Consider the following 14,595-nt stretch of genomic DNA (forward strand, 5'->3'; position numbering starts at 1 on the left):
AAATTGATTAATCTTAGAGATTTAACTTCATAAAATTTTTTTACCAAATTTATATGAACAACTCGTCATTCATTCACACCTAACATTCTAAGATTATCTTTCAACTAGAGAAAATTAATTTCATAATACGTCACAAGTTAATTATATTTTCACAATCAGTAGATTTTAAATATTAGCTAGGGGTCACGAGTTAATTATATTTTTACGATCTATTTTTTTTTAGTTTGGTTTATATAGGTGGAGAGGGATAATTTTTTAAAAATAGTGCATAATGTAATAATTAAAAAAAATTATTGAATAAATTGAAAGCACAGTTTATATATATATGTAAAATAAAAACTTGATCTGTAAAATATCTACTGTAATTTAGGTATTTAATAAATCGTGGTATATAATTTAATTCTGAATTATATTCATTCGTACATAATTTGGGCCTATCTAAAGAAGCCCAACTAAAGCCGATAACTTGGAGCTATAAGCCAGCCTCCTCGTCTATAAAAGGTCGTCGGGACGAGCCGTCCATCGCCATTTAGAAATTGGGGCAAAGAACTTTCCCCTTTGTTTGGAGATTAGGGGTTTGGATCCTCCTCTTTGCTTCTGTTGCTTTGGTTGAATCTGCCATGGAAATGGAGCGCATAGGGGAATTTCCCCACAACCACGTGGATCGACGCCCCTGGAAGCGGCCGAGACATAATTTGGACATCTCGCAGCATTCAAAGGTAATCTTTTTCTTGAAATAATTATCAGGCGGAAATCCGGTCCTTTGTTTCTTCTTATAGTCTTTCAGATCCCTTAAGTTTTACAGGATCCTGGGTAAGTTTGATTATATGATTTTTTTTTGTCGTTATTGAACCTGTCTGTTCGGCAGCTATCGGATTTGGTGAGGATCTATCAGCGTCCCCTCAGAACCGTATGCTACTTTTGTTCTTAATTTTTTTTTTCTGTTAGTGCTTGGATCTTAGGGGGGAAGATTGTCCCCCATGTGCAAAATGTTTTTTTTTTACTTTTTGTTTGGTTCTATATATTGTGATCCACTTGGTCTCAATTGATCGAGTTATATGTTTTGTTTGATATTATCAAATAATCTATAAACCTCTGTTTTATGATTTTTCTTATGAATATTTGATTCTTTGTTTTTTTCCAAATATGTGCACCACATGGTAGTTTCACTCACATTAGTTATCTTGCAATACGAATATTGATTTTGATATCTACACAAAAATGCTGCAGAATATGTTTGGTTGTTTAATGTTGCATTATGAGCTTGAAAGTGATAAATTTTATCTCTCACAGAATATAATAGATTGTATGTGTCTTGCTGCTGTGCAGTTGTAGCTCTATGAATATTTCATTATGGGTAAATTGCTAGATTTGGTTTAAATTATGACACTAGTATTGATCTGGTTCAACTATAAATATGATGAGTTGTGCTGAAGTTGATAGGCTCAAATCTAGTTTGGTGTGCATCTTGGTTAACTTTTTGTCCATGTTGCTGGTCAACCTTCCATATTATCAAATAATCACCCAAATCGAATCTAAATTGGCTACTTGTATTGGTTTAGATTAGGTTGATAAGTTGCCTTAAATAATCCTAATTTTTGTTAAGCTAGAAGTACAATTTGGATTTCATAACTCTGATACAATAAGGATGTGACAGGTTAGTTGGCATAGAAAGAAGACGAACATAATCAGATTCAAATGATAGGATATGATTAAAACTTAATGCCTAAGCTAGGTCCATATTTTCTTTTTATTTTGCTTTTTTAAGTCTTAGTTTGGACTACTAAACTTCTATGTTTGGGCTATATTGAACAATTAACGCTTTCGTTATTGTTCTAGATGCATTTTCTTTTTTTCAGTCATATCGATTGAATATGTTGTGAGCTGTAACTTGTCTGTTAGTTACTTAAGCTATAATAATCTTGTAAACTGTTTTCTCATCTTCATTTTACCCATTTAAAATATATTGCTGAACTAATTTTTCTGAAAGGAGATTTTAACGGAATAAGTGGCATCATGATTGTGTTTATTAAGTGCAAAGAATGAATGGATGGTTGTGTGTAGGATCAGATAGGAATATTATGTGGGCAAGAAGTTGGCGATGTGAACAGCTTAATTTCATCGACGGCATCTTCACACCATACTTGTTCTTCTCTGTTTTCGAAGGGAGTGGCTCGAAATGCTTCCCCCCCTTGGAGAGAGGATGATAAAGATGGGCATTATATGTTTGCTGTCGGAGAAAATTTGACTTCTCGCTGTAATTACTTGTTTACCAATTTCTGAACTTTTATGGCTGGGAGTGGTCTGTGTGTAGCAGGATTTATGATTTTAAATAAAGTTGATGCATGCATGTTAATATCGGTAACATTGTGACTTGAATCTTATCACCTTATTTAGTTTCATTTGTTCAGATATTTTTCTTCACCAAAATTATACATTTCCAAACATTTTGAGTTATGATACTTTGAGGTTATTTTATGTTTGCTACCTTTGGCCTGACAAGATAGAACATTGTTTTTTTATGTGTCATTTATTCTCTTATATCTTCCTGTAAGAGGTAGGGTTAGACATATTTGACCTTGAGTAACATTAATTGTCTGAAGGTTAGATTTCTCTATAGCGAACTATTGCATGCACCTCCAACCAGGATGAATAGAATTTTGTCTTTTGACGATTTTGATACTCTATTTTGTACCATCATTTAATTTGTTATTTCAGAATAGTTTTCTTTTAAAACCAAGAAAAATGTAAAAATCTTATTGTTTCAGTGAAACAAATCCCATGATTTTTTAAATTATTTAGATTGTTCAATCTTTTAAAAACCAAGAAATTGGAAATTCATTCCTGAATGTCATTCATTGAAGGAAAAAAAGCATTGTTTCTGACTAATTCTTTTGTTTTCTTTATGCTTTTTCAGACAAGATCTACAGTAAGATTGGTGAAGGTTAGTTTCATCACCTAAGATAATTTCAATCTTTGAGTATTTTGATAATCTTTCATATAATAAATAATGACTAATGTCCATTATATAAAACCTTGAAAGGTTATTTATGCTCTTTTTTGTTTGATATTTTTTAGGTACTTTCGGTCAGGTTTTGGAATGTTGGGATCGAGAAAAGAAGGAGATGGTAGCTATTAAAATTGTTCGATCCATCAAGAAATATCGGGAGGCTGCTATGATCGAGGTTGATGTACTACATCATCTTGGTAAACATGACAAGAATGACAATCGGTGAGTTTTTATTTTTATTTTACTGCCATTCTGAATAGCTTTTTACCCTACCTTTAATTTATGTTTTGGTAGAATTAAGGTTACATGTGTAAATGGGTCTATTTTGCAGTTGTGTGCAATTACGGAACTGGTTTGACTATCGTAACCATGTCTGTATAGTAAGTGTTTTGCAACAGTTTCACCAATTTACAAGCTACTTTAGGTAGTTCAATTGTCCACAAATCTTAATTATTTTAACAGGTATTTGAGAAGCTTGGACCAAGCTTATACGATTTTCTACGGAAAAATGGTTATCGCTCATTTCCCATTGACCTTGTTCGCGAGATTGGCAGACAACTGTTGGAATCTGTTGCATGTGTGTAGAAAACTCTTCCAACTTTTTTGCCATTAGATTAATTCTTGTAGATGATTTCCTTCCAAATATTGTGGTTGCTTTTCCTAATTCTCTTGAATCTTAAGTAGTGTCCTTTAATTTTATTTAATTCATTCTTTTAGACTACTGTCTTGCCTGCTATTGCTACTTCCCCCCTCTTATAGCGTACCTTAAATAATAGTGGTTTTCTGGGCATGTATTGCTTCTTGTTCATGATGGACTGCCTTTTCTTTTGTTGCAGTTATGCATGATTTGCATCTCATTCATACAGACTTAAAACCTGAGAACATTCTTTTTGTGTCCCCTGAGTATATCAAGGTCTCTGAATATAAGGTATTCGATTGTTTCTCATTTTTGCTGTGTGAAGACATAGCTCATGTTATTTTATGGTTCTGGAATTTATTATAATTCTTCTTATAATTTACTTTGCATTTTAAAAGGATGGTTCATGCTCCAAGAGGCTTCCAAAATCTAGTGCCATCAAGTTAATTGATTTTGGTAGCGCAACCTATGACCGCAAGGACCATACTTATATAGTCTCGACCAGGCATTATCGAGCACCAGAGGTTATCTTGGGTAGGCATCTGATTTTGTAGGCCAACTTTGACTACAGAATTGGTTGTTGGAGTGAAGTTTTAAATATTTTAACTTTTTATTTTGTTGCCAGGGCTTGGATGGAGTTATCCATGTGATATATGGAGCATTGGTTGTATCATCGTAGAACTTTGCTCGGTATGTTATTGTTTATGTTTTATTATATATGGTGTCATTCTTGGTTGTTCTCTAAGCTGACATTGTCTATTGCCGATGCTTCATTACAGGGGGAGGCCTTGTTCCAGACCCATGAAAATTTAGAACACATGGCCATGATGGAGAGAGTGTTGGGTCCCTTTCCCCAGCATATGCTGAAGAGAGCTGAGTAAGTAACATTTGATTGCTTCACAAAATATACCAATAGAACATGCCACGAGATCTGTGGTGCTTCAGTTGCATTATTTTTTACACTGTTTTCTTGTTCTGTGGTATCAATTCCAGTAGGCACGCTGAGAAATACATTAGAAAAGGTCGGCTGAACTGGCCAGCAGGTGCTACATCCAGGGAGAGTATTAAAGCTGTTCAAAAACTACTTCGTCTGCAGGTAAACGTGCAAAAGTTTTATTATAAATATATATAAATCAGTCCCTTTTAAGATAAAGGGTAAGCTAGTGAATTCACTTATATATGATATTGGAGTAGATGGATCAAGCTTCAAAACTTGTGTCAATTTTTTTTCTGATCAAGTTATGTATTTGTATTGGGTTTGAGCCAGTGAAGTATATATAATTCACTGACGTAAGAAGGTGAGATTAAGAATGTAAATATATAAATTGTTCCTTGACAGCTTGTGTGAGCTCTATATATTTTTTTTATGAAAGGTAAATATATATCATTAAAATGTACCCAAAGATAGCTTGTGTGACCTTTAGCTTTCATGTTATATGGTATTCAATCAACTACTAGGCTAGTCGCATAGCAAGATAGTAACTCTGGTTGATTAATAGTTGTGCTTTGGCTATCTTATAATAGGCATACATTATTTTGCAGAATATTGTTATGCAGCATGTCGATCACTCTGCTGGCGATGTTATTGATCTTTTACAAGGTCTCCTCAGGTACGAGCCTTCAGAACGATTGACTGCCCATGAAGCTCTTAGGCATTCTTTTTTCACGAAGAATCAGCATCGGTATTAGATAATTACAGTGTTTTCTAATCACATTGGATTGCGACCTGGTCTAGAGTTGTCATCAGCACTCAAGAAACTAACCTGTGATATGTAGATGTTGTAGAAGTAGTTGGGTGTTTTCTTGATCTTTTTTTTTTACCCAACTATTGTAATGTTTACTTGAACAAAGTAAAATTTATGGATTGGATGCGGTTTGTCCCAACAAAAGTTGTGCACTGAATGTGAACTGGTGAAGGGTTACCTGAGAAGTCTATTCAAGGCCCATTTTGGTATCATGTAATAATGATCGAGGTTGAATCATATCTTGGTTACATGAAAAGTTTCACTGAATGTGTACTTGAACGAAGTTGTTCAACGTAAGCTTTAAATATTGTCAATCATCTTGGTGCTAAATCATGTATTGGTCCGCATCATCATAGCATAAGGCAGCATATTAGTATTTTGCAAATGTTCTGCGGGCTTTTGATTTTTAGTATTAGTAATAAATCTAACTCGTAAATGTTTTTGGCATTGAACAAATTCTGGACCTTTCTTTTTTTTTTCTTCATGCATTTCCCATATCCAAATTCATATTGGGTCATATATATTGATATTCAACTAATTAATATTTACCAAAATCATAAAAATGCTTAAAAACACACGTTACAATAGAACCTAATTTATGAAGTGTAAATTCAATTTGATATTACTTCGAAGTTGGACTATATTACCTGTGAAGATAATTAAAAAATATATATATTAATTTTAATTTAGATTTAATCATGGATAGCAAAAGGTTAAAAAAAAATAAAAAATTGTAAGAATAACAATATAAATCCATTACAAATTTACAATAGACGAGAACTAACTAGTATACCTTTCATGTTACATCCTTTAGATAAAAATTGCAATTAATAAAGGTTTTTTTCTTTTCGAGAACTTGGTGTGTGTCGATATTAGAGCATATATATCAATTTTCCTATCCAAAATGTATAATTTAGAGTAAAAAAGTTACTTTATTAAATTTGGATATCCACTTTTTAATACATCATATATCAGCTTCCCTATTTCTTCTCTCTCCTCTATAATGTTTAGGGAATGAAATCCATTCCCTAAATTTAGAGAAGTACTATTCATAAATACATAATTTAGGGAATCGATAGGGTAGCTGATGCAAAGAATTTTTAGCTATCTTATTCAAAATTTAAGATAAAATATTTGAATAGGGTATCTGATGTAGATGCTCTTTTATATATATATATATATATATATATCTCGATCGAAGTGGGACAATCGGTTCAGTTTCATAAGAATTTTCATTGATTACTAGGGTAAATTAAGAAGTGCTCGTGGTGTTACTTGTGACGGATGACCTAGAAGTCCAACATCTTATAGTTACATGTCCCATTTAGAATTTTTTTTTTATAAATATATCATATCTGAAAATTAAATTGTAAATATCTGAGTGACAATTAGATACCCTTTTGCAGTATTGTAGCACCAGAAATCTTGGTATAAATACTTGCGTAAGAGTCGATGATGCATAGATTGATGAGGAAAAAGTGAATGAATAAGAAATGTTATTTAACTCGGCTAAAGGAAAAAGTGAATGAATAAGAAATGTTATTTAATTAGGCGAAGAATCATTTCTACTTTTAGATTTATCTAGTGGTCGGTTGACACTGGGTCGTCTATCGAATATCTATATTATAAAAAAAAATATTATTTAACATATTATTCTCTCTTTTCTTATAGTTAAAATCTAATAGATTGTGGAATACAAAGAATTCTTTATTTACGAAAAGAAGATCCTATCGACTCACAACTTTATTAGTAAATTTGGAAAGAATAGAAAGAGTTTAATTGGAGTTGATTGGCCCAGCTATTTAGTTGAGTCCGAGTTCTCAGCTTTAAGTTATTTTATTGGCTTTCTTCTAAAACACATGTTCTTTAGTCAAATATACACTAAGTATATGCTATCCAAAACATCCAAAAAGATTTCTTTCTTGATTTCACATGTATTTATGTTGTTGATACTCTATCCTTTCCTCCTCAACAAGCTTTCAACTCTTAGAGCTCTATCTCAGAGTCCTACTTGATTTAGGTCACTTGAGTCATCCGTCTAAGACCTCTACAAACATGTAAATTACCTTTAAAATCCACCGAATGGTAGATTTCCTCCTCTAGGACTTCATCTACTGAGAATCACTTAGACTTCTGCTTGCTGAGATATATCCTTCGAGACCTCACCTGTTAAAAAGTATTTGAACCTCTATTTGCTAAAGGTTGACCAGGACTTTACTTACCAAGAACTGTTAAGACATTTCAGGAGCTAAAGGAAGTGATTAGCTCTAATCGTTTCATTGATGATTTGTTACAGTAGAAAACTCGAAATAATCACTAACACTTGGATTTGATTGGTATCCAACTTCTTTAGGTAACTAATCCAAGGATTGACATAGTACACACATTTTACTATGCAAAACACTCATTATCGGAAACAATCCGGAGGTGGAGAGATTTCGTACAAGCTCAAATATATTTCAAGAATTCTGGCTTTTAGCGATGCATAGCACGGTCAACGTCGCAAAATATGACTTTTTTGATAATTTAGTTTTTCCTTAATCGATTGTCACACCATTCGACCGTTAGCGCACCTATAGAATGACTCTTTTTTGAACCTTAATTGATTGGTGAGTCGTCCCAATTGATTTAGAGGGTTTTAATTGATTACCCAATCGATTTCACAACCCTCTGTTCTCTTACAAAAATATTTTAATCGATTAGTCCAATCGATTAAGACTTCTTAATCGATTATCTCAATGATTCTTCCTCCTCGCAATAAAATACTACCTAATCGATTGACCCAATCAATTCAGTAGCGGAATCGATTGGGTCAATCAATTCAGCTTTATTTTTGCGAATTCCTCTTTGCGAAACTCTTGGCCTTAATTGATTGGTCTAATCGATTAGGCTTGGCTCAATCGATTGACAAATCGATTTAGGCCCTTTTTGTGTTTTTGCAAGAACCTCCTAATCGATTACCTAATTGATTAGCTTAGGGTTAATCGATTGTCCAACCCTAACTTGCTTAATCCAAGTCTAGGGTGTCTTTGTCAACATCCGATCAATCATGACCTTTATAACTTCCTCACCAAGTGTCCGGTCAACCTTTAAACCACTTGAATTTTCCATCTCGTGTCAACTTTCCATTAGACTTCCGATCACTAAGTATGGTCCTCCTTGATCCACTTGGATTTCCTCTTGCCTAACCACAGTTAGGACTTTCCTCTTGCCAATGTGCAGTCCTCCCAAACCCACTTTTCTTTTCTAATGTGCGGTCCTCCTTGACCCACTTGCCTAACCCCTAAGTTAGGTTTTGTCTTGCCTAACCTCCAATTAGGACTTCCCAATCAAGTATCCGGTCCTCCATGATTTGCTTGACTTTTCTCTCACATATTGGCAAATATCTGGTCAACCTTGACCTATTTGATTTTTACTCACATATTGTCCAAATATTGATACTTAAGCTCGAATCCACTTTAGCTTAGTCAAACTAGTCGACATAACCTTGACATGAGGACAATTATACCAACAATCTTCTAACAATCTTCCCCCTTTTGATTTTTGAAGTTAGACTAATCTATTAACTTAACATTCTTCTTCAATCTATGCCAAGGCATGAATGTGTTTCTAACTTAAACACTACATTTTCTACCCCTTTGATATATACCAAAAACTCTTCACCTTAAGAGTCTATTTTGTCAAAGGACCTCAATGAAAGTTCCATACCTTTCATTGTAACCTATGCTCAACCTTGAGCATATCATAATGAAGATTTCCAATCTTCCATTATCTCTAATGCTCAACTTAGAGCATCCAATACAATGAAGATTCTCAACTTTCCATTGTTTCTTTATCCTTATTGTTGGTACTGATGTACCAACTAATAGAATATAATTTTGATAATGAAAAAGGGTTCAAAGTGAAGTTGTGTTATGATCTAACAAGGTTAACTAAGTGTGTAGGAAAGTCCTAGTTGAGGCTAGACAAGAAGTCACGATCAAGGGATTAGGCATGAAGTCTTGGTTGAGAGGACTAGGCACAAAGTCCTGGTCAAGAGGATTGGGCATGAAGTCCTGGTCGAGAGGATTCGGCATGAAGTCATAGTCGGGTGGACTGGACATAAGACTTAGCGGATCGAGGATATCGAGCGGAAGTCCTAGGGGTCACGTATACTAGGTGGAAGTTTAGGCGAGTCTAGGATTAGACGTCTAAAGGAAGTCTTGGAGGTCAAGATTAGAACTGACCAAAAGTCCAAACAGGTATTTGGCAAAGGTAATCTCCCCTGAGAGGAGTAGGTAAGGCTGAGTTCCCCGGTGAGGGAACAATAGGCATCAGTTAGATCTAGGATTTTACGGGAAACCTAAAAGTCAGGACCGAAAAGTCCGAGACTGTCAAAATATTCTTATTTCATATTATATATTTATTTTTGCTAACTTAGTTTTGTAGAGTTAACTAAGATTGAATCAGCTAATACATGTGCTTGGACGAATCCAGGTGCCTCAAGATATAGGCACCTGTACAGATCCAGGCGCCTCAAGTTTCAGGTGCCTGGGCAGATCCAGTCGCCTCAAGATACAAGAACTTGAAAGTTGTTCATGCACCTCTATCATCTCGGTGCGTAGAGCATGGTGAGGTGTCAGCTTCTGGTTGGTTGATGCAAGTCAAGTTCAGGCACCTCAAAGGGATTTAGGCGCCTGGGATAGAATAGAGGTGACTAGGAGGAGCTCTATTCAACGTTCTCCATGGCAGCAATCCAAGAGCCTCAAAGGGATTGAGTTGCTTGGATGTGGATAATGATCGATGAGTGTAGATCAGATAAGCTTCAATTAAGGTGCCTCAATGGCATAGAGGTGCCTAGATCCTCCTTTATAAGGAGGGTTCGACCAGCAAATGTAAAAAACTTCAATAAGCAACTAAACGCTCAAAAGTTCGTTGGGTTACTCCGATTTCCAATGATACGATGTTGCAATGCTGCTCCGACAACTATGCCTTACTCTGGATCATCTAATTGTCAGTACACTTGTAATTTCAATTAAGTAGTATATTTATTGTAATCAAAATTTTTTGTACTTATCAAATTGATAGTGAATTGCTCAATAAAGCGATCACCGATTACAACTCTTGGAGTAGGAGTCATCACAGGTTTTGAACCAAATAAAAAGAAAACTATTAGCTTTGCTTTATTTTCTGTCTTTAATTTCAGCTGCGTATCTCTCGAGTTTTAACAAAAAAGTAAAAAAACCAACAGCACTATCCCCCCCCCCCCCCCTCTAGTGTTGTTTCTCAATCCTACAATTGATATTAGAGCGAGGGCACTCTAAATTGGTGCAACTACCATAAGAGCAATATTTTTGTTTTTTTAATTAATCAGAATCAGTGTAATCACCCCTTCTGATAGTTTATTTTTGTTCAGATTTTTTTTTCAATGCTAGAAAGTGGTACAACACCAATTGAGCTATTTTCTTATTACTATTTTTCTTTTTCTTGCACTACTAAACCCAAGACCAAGTCTTAGAATATTTTTTTTGTTGCCTATAAGGTTTTCTTTATGTCCTATCAAGAAGGCTGCAACACTGCACGACCACCTCTCTTCTCCAGTGAAGACTTCAGCTACTAGAAGAACCAAATAGAGTACTATTTAAAGACCCAAGTTGAGATATGGATCATCATTCAAACGGGTTTCTCACTACCATTAGATGTCACTAGAGTGTCAGTTGTTGGATCATAAACATCTGATAGAAGGGGGGGTGAATATCGAAAAAAGATTCACGTAGAGTAAGTGCACAGCGGAAAAAGAATGAACAAAAAATGACACAAGTAGATTTTTTACTTGGTTCGGAGCCTGTGTCGACTCCTACACCAAGGCCCGCACACGAGGGTGCTTTCGATGGGCAATTTACTAGCAATTCGAAAACGTTTACAATTTTAAAGTACACGAATACTAATAAAGAAAATAATACTGACAAAAAAATGAAGAAGAAAAGGACAGAGCGTTGTCAGCAGCGTCGCAGGAGCACCAGAGATCGAATTGAGAGTTGTTGTTCTGACTCCAGCCTCTACCCTCCTTATATATGAGGATCGGGGCGCCTGGAACCTTCAGGGCGCCCTGGATGTGACGTAGCCGAGCCAATCAGTGAGCTCCACTTGGCGAGATGACATTGGGATAGAATTTTGCCTCCTGGGCGCCCGAATTCCTTCCGGGCGCTCGGACCTCTGGTCGCCCGGAACCATCCCGGGCGTCCTGACCCATCCTGGGCGCCCGGACCCCAGTTTTCCAGCAGCTTCCTTCCTGCAAGAAAACGTTAGTCTGGAGGCAAACATATGATATATATACCTTGCAAAATAAGATGTTAGCATAGTTTAAGTTTAACAAGTAGAGTATAACTTAGATTCTGTCTCTCCGAGACCGGAATTTAGTCAAGATCTCGACTTAAAGTTCCGAAATGGTTCTAAGTCGGATCGGCGCCTAAGTTCCCTTCTCGGGAATGTGTCCTGGCAGTCACTCCCCTCCAGTAACTTACCTTCACTTACCTGCCAGACGTCCGGTCAGCCCTTCGACCCGTCTGGACTTCGTGTCAGCTACCTGGTCAACCCGTCGACCTAGCTGGGCTTCCTTGCAACATTGAGTTAGCACAGTATTAACATAATTCAATTATAACCTAGGTTTACCTCCTAGGGTTGCCTAGCTTCACTCATTAGGACTTCCATTGTCTGGCTTCACTCACCAAGACTTCCCCCACCTAGTTTCACTCACTAGGGCCTGACTTCACTCACCAGGACTTTCTTCACCTAGCTTCACTCACTAGGGTCTTACTCACTAAGGCCCGGCTTCACTCACCGAGACTTCCACCACCTAGCTTCACTCACTAGAGCCCGACTTCACTTGATATGCGAAGTCAAGTGTGTTGGAATGGTTTGTTATGTTTTCTTTCATCGAAATGTTAATCTTTGGACCAAATACATATTAATTATGTATTGGTTTTCCCTATGATTGGTCGAGTCAATGATTCATAAAATATGTCAACCTTCTTGCTCAAAGTAATGCATCATAACAAGCATTATGAATAAGAAGCTTGTTCTTAGCATCTCACTTGGACTCAACATAACTTAGGATAATATTACTTCTAGCCACATCATCTCAAATAAAATGATGTTTTACCTCAATGTGCTTTGTTCTTGAATGAAGAATTGAATTTTTGGTCAAATTTATGGTACTAACATCATCACAAGGGACTTGTACATTTTTATAAATGAGTTTATAGTCATCTAAAGTATGAATCGTCCATAATAATTGTGATACACACTCTTCCATAGCGATATATACAACTTTAGTTGTGGAGAGTATCACACAATGTTGTTTTTGACTTGACTAACTAACTAAAAAAGATCCTAGAAATTGATATTCACCACTAGTGCTTTCTTGATCCAATTTGCTCCCGACATAATCAAAATCAAAGTTTCCCATGATATTAAAAGTTTCGGTTTTAGGATACTAAAGACCTACATTTTGAGTTTCCTTAAGATATCGAAGAATTATTTTGACAACACATAAATATGACTCCTTGGCACAAGATTGATATCTTGCATATATACCCATGGCAAATAAAATATCAGGTCTACTAGCCGTGAGATAAAGTAGACTACCTATAGCACTACAACACAATTTTGAATCAACTTCTTTGCCTTTAAGTATCTAATTTTCTGTTAGTGGCAATGGGAGTAGATATTTCTTTAGTGTTTTCTATTCCAAATTTCTTGAAAATTTGTTTATCATATTTAGATTGATGAATGCATATTCCTTCTTTTGTCTATTTAATTTGTAGATCTAGAAAAAATGTCAACTCACCAACTAAACTCATTTCAAACCCACTTTTCATGTGATTTATGAATTCATTTAGATAGTTTTTGTTTGTGGAACCACAAATAATGTCATCTACATATACTTGAGCCACAAAAATATCATCTCCACTATTTTTCAGAAATAATATAGAATCAATTTGTCCTCTATGAAGACCTTTAGACTCTAGGATGCTGACAACCGTTCATATCAAGCATGAGATGCTTGTTTTAGCTCATATAAGGTTTTTTTTAAGCTTATACATGTGGTTTGGAAAATATAAATTTTCAAACACCGGTGGTTGCTGAACATAGACTTCTTCCTTAATAAAATCATTTAAAAACATTGATTTCACATCCATTTGATATAATTTAAATTCTTTGTGAGCAACGAATGCTAACATCATTCTAATGAACTTCAATCGAGCTATGGGTCAATATATTTCATCATAATCTAACCCTTCTACTTGATTAAAGCCTCTAGCAATCAATCTAGCTTTGTTTCTCACAACCACTCCCTTATCATCAAGTTTATTCTAAAAAATTCACTTTGTGTCAATAATTAATTTTTCTTCTAATCTAAGAACTAAATCCTAAACTTGACTTCTCTAAAATTGAGATAATTCATCTTGCATTGTTAAAATCTAATCCAGATCAAAGAAGGCATCATGAATAGTTTTTTGTTCAATTTGGCAGATTAATGCTATTTGGCTTCCTTCATTTCAAAAATATAATAGAGTTCTCACCTCTTATGTAATATTTGCCACTACTTGATCTAAGGGATGATTAGCATTCGTTCTAGTAGATCTTGGTTCTTGAGTTGTGATGATCACATACTCAAGTGGTGACTCTTCTATTCTTCCACTCTTACTCTCTTGGTTTTTTTCCCCTTGATTGTTTCCCTCATTTAATGTTAATTTCTCTAAATCAAATTGTAATATGGATTTTCTTCAAAAATAACATTTATGGATTCTTCAACTATTTTAGATCTCTTATTATAAATTCTATAGGTTTTGCTATTATTGGGGTATCTATAAGAATACCTTCATCCATCTTAGTGGATAATTTTCCTAAGTGATTTTTGATGTTTATGATATATACCTTACATCTAAACACTCTAAGGTATTTAATTGTAGGTGGTTCTCCAAACAACAAATCATGTAGTGTTTTATCCAAAAACTTAAGTATTAGAGTTCGATTTTGCACATAACATATTGTATTTATTAATTCAACCCATAGATAGCTATAAAGTGAATATTCATTTAATATGCTCCTAGAGACCTCTTGTAAAACTATATTCTTTCTCTCAACAACTCCATTTTGTTGAGGTGTCCGAGGGGTAGAAAATTCATATTTATATCCATTTTGTGAGAAAAAATGAGCAA

The 14,595-nt window shown here is 35.0% G+C and overlaps 1 protein-coding gene across 6 annotated transcripts; it reads left to right on the forward strand.

The window, feature by feature from the left end:
* The first annotated feature begins 498 nt into the window (after positions 1 to 498).
* On the forward strand, positions 499 to 5,675 carry LOC121967174 (serine/threonine-protein kinase AFC2-like). Of its 6 annotated transcripts, none has more exons than XM_042517230.1 (13): positions 499 to 719; positions 869 to 910; positions 2,065 to 2,257; positions 2,918 to 2,944; positions 3,079 to 3,232; positions 3,342 to 3,390; positions 3,473 to 3,587; positions 3,847 to 3,938; positions 4,046 to 4,181; positions 4,273 to 4,337; positions 4,427 to 4,524; positions 4,641 to 4,743; positions 5,190 to 5,675. In XM_042517230.1, exons 1-13 carry the CDS (start codon positions 621 to 623, stop codon positions 5,334 to 5,336), a joined length of 1,320 nt encoding a protein of 439 aa, XP_042373164.1. In that variant the 5' UTR covers positions 499 to 620; the 3' UTR covers positions 5,337 to 5,675. The 6 variants fall into 6 exon arrangements, with proteins under 6 accessions (XP_042373164.1, XP_042373165.1, XP_042373166.1 ...); XM_042517231.1 differs by having other exon boundaries at positions 2,071 to 2,257; XM_042517232.1 differs by lacking the exon at positions 869 to 910.
* Positions 5,676 to 14,595: the final 8,920 nt, after the last annotated feature.

The sequence above is a fragment of the Zingiber officinale genome, chromosome 3B, assembly GCF_018446385.1.
Source record: "Zingiber officinale cultivar Zhangliang chromosome 3B, Zo_v1.1, whole genome shotgun sequence".
Classification (NCBI taxonomy): Eukaryota; Viridiplantae; Streptophyta; class Magnoliopsida; order Zingiberales; family Zingiberaceae; genus Zingiber; species Zingiber officinale.

Excerpts from the sequence above, each read along its gene's own strand:
- LOC121967174 (XM_042517230.1), top strand. The coding sequence starts at position 621 with ATGGAAATGGAGCGCATAGGGGAATTTCCCCACAACCACGTGGATCGA. Across the intron at positions 4,525-4,640 it reads CATATGCTGAAGAGAGCTGA|TAGGCACGCTGAGAAATACA; the intron begins GTAAGTAACATT and ends TATCAATTCCAG. Across the intron at positions 4,744-5,189 it reads AAAAACTACTTCGTCTGCAG|AATATTGTTATGCAGCATGT; the intron begins GTAAACGTGCAA and ends ATTATTTTGCAG.